Source organism: Alosa sapidissima, chromosome 13, assembly GCF_018492685.1.
Source record: "Alosa sapidissima isolate fAloSap1 chromosome 13, fAloSap1.pri, whole genome shotgun sequence".
In the NCBI taxonomy this organism is placed as follows: Eukaryota; Metazoa; Chordata; class Actinopteri; order Clupeiformes; family Clupeidae; genus Alosa; species Alosa sapidissima.
The window spans coordinates 10,513,335-10,520,928 of NC_055969.1; the positions used below are offsets into that span (position 1 = coordinate 10,513,335).

General features: G+C 43.6%; 1 protein-coding gene across 1 annotated transcript; it reads left to right on the plus strand.

The window, feature by feature from the left end:
* The first annotated feature begins 312 nt into the window (after window positions 1-312).
* On the plus strand, window positions 313-7,005 carry npy8ar (neuropeptide Y receptor Y8a). Its single transcript, XM_042058613.1, has 2 exons — window positions 313-429; window positions 4,794-7,005. Exon 2 carries the CDS (start codon window positions 4,950-4,952, stop codon window positions 6,069-6,071), a length of 1,122 nt encoding a protein of 373 aa, XP_041914547.1. The 5' UTR covers window positions 313-429; window positions 4,794-4,949; the 3' UTR covers window positions 6,072-7,005.
* The last annotated feature ends 589 nt before the right edge of the window (window positions 7,006-7,594 follow it).

Below are 7,594 nucleotides of genomic sequence, written 5' to 3' on the forward strand. Positions count from 1 at the left end.
TCAGGGGGAGAAGCATGCTAAAATTGAGGGGAATTTTCTTCTGCAGTAGGCTATGTTATTCACCTCTGATCAGCTGAATTAAGTGATGCATATTTGCTTATAGCCTAATAGAAGTGAACTACAACAAAAACACAGATTTCACCTCATCACACCCCGGACCCCCCGAATATGATGAAGAAAAAGATGAAGTTCTGCTTTATAACTAGGTGCTGCAACAACCAACCCAATCTCCAGCCCCCTCCACCCCACAAACTCCCTCCCGCAGCCCTCCCTAGCTGCCGCCTCCCCCACGGCAGCAACCGTAAACCAGTCAAGTATTCGAGATATCTGAAGTCCTGATGATACGCAGCGAGCAGTTCAACACAGCGGTACGAAATACAATATATCATAAGACATTTTCTTCCAAACAAAGCATTTCCCTCTACACAGGTAAGCTACTCGTTTTGGGTGTATAACATACCGTATGCACAACAACAGTGTGTCTGCTATTGTGACTTGTGTCATTTCTGCTATTTGTCACTGGTTAGAGAGGTTGGAACAGGTGTTTCACGTCGGAGCTCTGGGTATCTCTGCCCAATGTAAACATAACTATTTTGACATATTCACAGACATCTACCTGCGTCGCCACTTGATCTGTTGGGTGAAAACAGTCGATGGCGGTTAATATGTAAACATTGCATTGTAGGCTAGTGTTTCAAAGAAATTTTCTTGTCTCCAAAAATGACGCGAAAGCAGGCGGGAAATTCCGCCAGGCAGGCAATGCGGTTCTGATGGAAGGAAGCAATAATGTCAGGAGACATAATAAAAAGTTACATGGGGTTTGATGCATGGTCAGGGTTACAGTGGTTGCCTAAACGTATTGAAGATTAACCTGATAATGTGTTTTATTTAGGCGGTTTAAGTCCACGGTTCAGACACTGTTTGTCTGTCAGGACGTGGACAAGGCAAAATACTGCTCTCAATTTTACAATTGTTTTAACAGCACTTCAGTGTGCTTAATAAAAGCACATGTTAGAGACAAATAAAAGCTTTGGGCACAGTCAGATTTCATCTTTTAATCTGCCAGTGTGTCTTTATTTGTCATGATTTATTCAAAGTGAACATTTAACCAACACCATATGGTTTTAGTAGTAGGCTATGCAGTCTATTGTGTGTGTGTGTGTGTGTGTGTGTAGACTCAGTCCTCTCTTCAATGCACTGTACTTCATGTCACCTGATCTGGACCCTTTTGCCCCAAACTGTAATCTCCAATAAGAATATGTCTTAAATTTATATTTCAAGAGCATGCCAAGTGAAATTGACTGTTTAATAGTCACTGAATCATCAAAAACCCTGATGTAACCGAACAGGAGTTTTGTGCAAAATAAAATTGTAGCCTACGGGTCAGTAATGGTAGCTGCAATGAAATCATTATTGAAGATCTAACTAGTGGTCTTCAGTTCTCCATAGGGTAGGCCTAAAGGCTACATGGTTGTGTCATTACTACAGTTTAAAGCTGAAATTGACAACAGTAAATGTTTAAGTCAAAAACATAAAGCCTGGACTTGTTTTTCGTTGATGAGTTTGGCCTAATGTATGCACACGTAGGTGGTGCCTGCTCTAGTACCTTAGAATAATTAACAAAGATCAGTCAGCCCTTAAGCCCTAAGGTTACACAGGCTATCATTTCTGTGCAGCTTATATATGGGAGAAAGTATGAAGTGTGACGTAAAATAGGTCAAGATTCTATGAAGACCCAACTGGCACAATATTAAAATAAATAATAATACTACTACAAATAATTAAAAAAAACATAAACCTTGGATTTCCGAAGGAAACCCTCAGCTAGATGAACTCAATAGTATGTGATGGTTTGTCAAACTTAATCAGTCATGTGAATATGATTTCAGCAAATGGCAGCATGTTTCTTTGACTAAGCAGTTTTCAAAAAACACATCTTTCATGAATCTGAGTGAGACAGCATCCCTTTCTCAGGAAAAGTTGACTGTCTGGAAGCGTGTATCCAAAGATGGATGTGGTCTGTGAGCTGATGCCCTTTGCTGTGTTTGAGAGCCTCTGGCAGCCATTTTGTCATTTTCAGAAATGGTGAGCGTTGTCAAGACGTCACAGAACTCAAGATGACTCAGGGCAAAAACAGTAATCCTGTGACATGACAGAGTCACAGCGTAACATACGCAGTGTTACATTTTGGCGTTCTAGAATGAATTAGATCATTTTAGAATGAATTAGACCTAGAAATGTATCAAATAATGTTTCAGAGCCCTAGTGTATCTAATGTTATGTAGGTTTGCTATTGACTTCATGGTTTATAAGAAAAAGTAAATCGGCCATATATCTGTGTGCACTGAATTCATTATTTTCTACTGATTCAGGCATGTTCATAGAGAGAGGGTTGCAGCAATGTGTTGCAGTCCTGATTATGACTACTTTTTATGGCAGTATCACACTAAGTACTCCCTTCTTCCCTTCCTCCTCTCAGGGCCTATGGAGGCCCACACCTTCATTTCCCATGGCATTTTTCCCTCTCTACCACACTTTCACTATTATCCTGCCACCCATCTCATTATAACAGGGAGTGACGATGAGGACATTGAGGCAGAGGATCTCTGAAATTGCTTTTTTTTCCCCCGGAGCTCAGGTATAAAATCAGAGGCTGGCAATGAAGCATTGGTTTTGTGGAAATCACTCAATTTTGTATTACCTTTACCAAAACAGAGGGATGAAGGGCCTTTAGGAGTGTCTTTAATAGGCTGTGAGAGGCTGGTGTCATTTAGAGATAGGATGGCCTCTTCATCCAGGGGCTGATGAAACAGAGATGTGACTCATTCTATGTAGGTTTGGGGTGATTCAGGGCCAGCCACGTTTGGCCTCCGATTCCATTTCTGCATTAAGCGCTCCATGAGCCCACCTGCTGTGTGGAAATGAAGGAATCAGAAAGGACCCAAACAGCACAGCAGCATCACAACATTCCGGCTTGGGGAGAATAGGCTACATGCTGATACAGAGACACCCCGAGAGTTCTGCTTCTGTGGACAGAGGCCATGCTTGTGTGGACAGAGGGCATGTTTATGCTGCGTACCATGGCTTCCTCTAGAGAGGCTAACTTGCACATGTTTGTGGGCAGCTCTCACAACATGGGGGTGAGGATAGCCATAACTGCGAGGGAGAGAAGGGTGGGGGTGGGCACATTTTCCAGTCGGTCCAGAGCAGATTAATAAGGCCAAGCCACAGGCCAGAAGCAGGCAGACCCCTGCCGCCACCACAAGGAAAACAGCCTAGTCATTAGTACATTCATTTACTTAACATTCTCTTCCAGATGGTTATTTGATCCGATTGGTCTTGCAGTCAACTTGGCCCATCTCAAACTTAAATGGACTGGGATGTGTGTTTGTGTGAAATTATGTCTATCTGTTTGCATGTGTTGTATGTATGTGGACTTTCGTCTTGATGAGTGGAAGAGCAAAAGGTGTTTGGATTATTTATAGGTACATTTGAGAGAAGCACATATCTGCATGTCTGACATTTCCTAGTGAATTAGTCAGACCATGGCTTCTCCACATAAAATCAAAGGCAGCTGATTCTCTCTGGAGGAGGCGGTAGTGTTATGCTTGGCTCGAACAGAGAAATATGACGATCAAATGATGTAAGAGCTGGTGTTAGCCATTCATAACTAGAGGGACTCCTTTCTGACCAAAATAGAATATCCCCTTTGAAAGATGACAACACCAAATTGCCAATTCAATAAGATGAGCAGGACAGGCATTAGCATTTGAAGGCTATCAAACGCACTAACAGATAACACTTTCAGATTTTTTTTTTGTAGGCTCTCTCATAGGATCCAATTCAGCACACACAGTGCTGCAGAGCACGGGTGTGTAATAGTCTTCTGTCTCCACACCCGCTGTGTTATCTCAGTTGTCATTGGTGACAGCAGATCTATTTGTGTGTCCTGGAAACACAGTACTGTCTTCTCTCTCTGCATCGCTGTTATTTATTTATCTGTGCCAGTGTTATTTAAGGTTTTCCTGAAACACCGTGCCTTACATCTGTAGCGCCATGGCTGAGTGATGTAATGAGCTGGGGTGGCAGACCATGAACAGTTGGTTAGGTGGTACCAGAGGGGAGGTGGATATTACCTCAGGGTTAATTAAACCCTTGCTCATTCTGGGCAGGAAGTGTTTCATGTATAAAATATAATCAGACAAGTGTGAGGGCACATTTTTAATTCATCTTTCTGACTCTTATCTTTTTGCTTGCAAATTAGCTTGACCATAGATTATATATGTAGCACATAACGTATACATATTATATACACACCAAGAAAGTGTCTGTGTGTGTGTGTGTATGAGAGAGAGAGATTTCATTCACCAATGCCATTCTGATGTGAAAAAAGAAAGACTATTTTAGATTGAGGATGAGGAGGGATTTCTCAAGGGTGCCCTCCATCTGCCAGACCAGAGATGAGGATGACTACAATGTCTTCTTAAGGGAATACTTCTGTTGCTTTTCTGTCATTCTCGCAGAGAAATAGGATTTATTAATGTATACAAGGGACTTCCTGCAGTTTGCTTTCACTTGATTGATGAACTGTCATAATAAATGCTTCATTAAATGCAGATTTTCATGAGATGGGATGTTTTCAAATGTCTTCTAATTTGATAACCTCTAATGGGTGGAGGAGGAGAATGTACTGAATATTTGAAATAATAAATAAATCTGGATAGCTTTTGTTGTGCATCTGCTGACTCTTGTCTTATCTACTGCCATTGATTTCAATTACCTTTTTTTACTAGATATATCATCCAACAAGCAGCTGGCATTTCTTGTACTGGCCAATTATCCTATGATGACCAGACATCTTGTTTCATTGTGAAGAGCCTGATCATCAGATCCTGCCCACTACTTCATCCTCATCTCCTTGTAACACACCGCGACACTTCTGGTCAGCGATGCCCAACAACAGCAGCAGTCTGGATAATTTGGATGAATTGCCGTGGGTGAATGCCAACCCCTGCCCACCCTCAGTAGGCGGCACCACGCTCCTGATAGTTGCCTACAGCACGGTGATCGCTGTCGGCTTGGTAGGCAACTCCTGCCTGGTCTTTATCATATTCCGGCAGAAGGAGATGCGCAATGTCACCAACATCCTCATCGCCAACCTGTCCTGCTCGGATATCCTGATGTGTGTGGTGTGCCTGCCCGTCACGGTCATCTACACCCTGATGGACCGCTGGATCCTCGGAGAGGCCCTGTGCAAGGTCACGCCCTTCGTCCAGTGCATGTCTGTCACAGTGTCCATCTTTTCCCTGGTGCTCATCGCCCTGGAGCGCCACCAGCTGATCATCCACCCCACGGGCTGGACGCCGGTGGCGGGCCACTCCTACCTGGCGGTGGCCGTCACCTGGATGGTGGCCTGCTTCATCTCTCTGCCCTTCCTCTCCTTCAGCATCCTCACCCACGAGCCCTTCCAGAACCTGAGCATCCCCTTCAACCCGTTCAGCGACCACGCCATCTGCATGGAGCTGTGGCCGTCCGAGCGCAACCGGCTGGCCTACACCACCTCGCTGCTGCTCTTCCAGTACTGCCTGCCACTGCTGCTCATCCTGCTCTGTTACCTGCGCATCTTCCTCCGCCTGCGCCGCCGCAAGGACATGGTGGAGCAGGCCAGCGACGCGCGCCAGCGCAAGGCCCGCAGCGCGCAGCGCATCAACGCCATGCTGGTGGCCATCGTGGTGGCCTTCGCCCTCTGCTGGCTGCCGCTCAACGTCTTCAACACGCTCTTCGACTGGTACCACCAGGCGCTGCCCGCCTGCCAGCACGACGTCATCTTCTCGGCGTGCCACCTGACCGCCATGGCGTCCACCTGCGTCAACCCGGTGGTCTACGGATTCCTCAACAGCAACTTCCAGAAGGAGCTGAAGGCCATGCTGCAGCGCTGCCGCTGCTGCTGGGGTGTACCCGAGAGCTACGAGAGCTTCCCGCTGTCCACCGTGGGCACGGACGTCACCAAGGTGTCTGCCATGCACCAAGATTCCTTCAAGGTCAAGGCAGAGGCTAGCGCTCGCATTTAATTTAAAAAGATGGTTTGAACTGGAAAAAAAAAACTTAAACAAAGGGAGCAAAAGGGAAAAAAGAGAAGGAGAAAAGACAAGAATAGAAAAGAAAGACACTAGGATGATTGACAGCCGAGGTGGTTCACAAAGACATATACTGTGAGACTGCCGTATGAACTCCTGCATCACTTGATTCTCTGGACTTAAACCCAGTCCCTGTCTGTTGGCTAGCTTACAGTAGATGCGCAAAGTACATGCTGTAATATTAGCACAGAGCTAATGCTTTTAGCTGTGTGTGCATCTGGCTTTGTAAAGCCGAAACTCGCTGTTAAAACACCAGAAGTGGTGCTGAATGTGTACTAGATAAAGCTGCAATGAATTTTTTAACCCAGAGTTCAAAGGACAATCATGCTGCCTGAACTGGACTTAGATTTAAAGCACTATGTCCTTCCATGCACTGACAAAGTGCTCTCATCAGCCTTAAAGTGCTGATTCTAAAGTCCTTGTTTGCTTGGAATGGATATTTATGGTTTGAAATGTATAGTAGCAATCAATACATTAAATCCTGTATCTAAAACGGAAATATGTATACAGCATACGTATATGTATACCTGTGTGTAGTATTTTAATGTATTGTGATCACAGTATGTGATTGTAGTGGTGTCATTGTGAAAAAGAATATAAATTAGAATGCAGTTGTGCCTCCATAATGTAAACAGCTCTTTTTAACATTTGAAAGTTGTCTTATTAGTATTCTAAATAAATTGTATTGTCCCAAAGAATTCAGTATTTGCATTACATTGAAATAATTACAAGTAATTTACAAATAATTTGTCTGTGTTTAATCTATTCTGCCATATAAAGTATGTATTTCAGTATGTCTTTTAGACTGCAAAGGCTAAGATCTTTAGTATATCTGTTTTAATGGTATATGAACTGTAATCATGAAATGGCTGAACAGCAAGAATTGTATTTTAAATTTGTATTTAATATACTATACAATAAAATGTTACAATGAATGTAATACGTTACTCAGTGTTTGAGTGGAGTAATTTTGCCAAGTGGATCATAACACAACTTCCTAAAGGCTTTTGGAGTGAAATATTCAATTTGGCAATGTTTTTTGGCAGGGTCGGCTTTGTGGTTTGTCTCTGGCTTTCCACTAAGCCACACATGTGTTTAACTGATGCTAAACACAATTATCGCCTGTTTTCCACTCATGAATCAAATCATGAGCTGAACGAATCTAACAGATGGTGTCCAGCCACTCTCTCAATCAGAGTCCTGCATGCATTTTGTAGTACTTTTCCTCAACATTCGTACTTAAAAATGATTAACACCCTGAACAACACTTGATTAGGGTTTCAGCTGCGTGCCCAGGTAGAGCATGTTTTATTAACAACAACACAAGAACAGCACAGGTGAAGTTCCCTCGGTCCCCAGCTGCATCAGAGATGGCCAAACAGGAAGTCTGTTTATGAGCATCTCATAAGTATTCTCCTTGAATGATGTAGGAAATATGTCCTGGGACACAGTTGCAG

Coding starts and splice junctions, on each gene's coding strand:
- npy8ar (XM_042058613.1), top strand. CDS start 4,950: ATGCCCAACAACAGCAGCAGTCTGGATAATTTGGATGAATTGCCGTGG.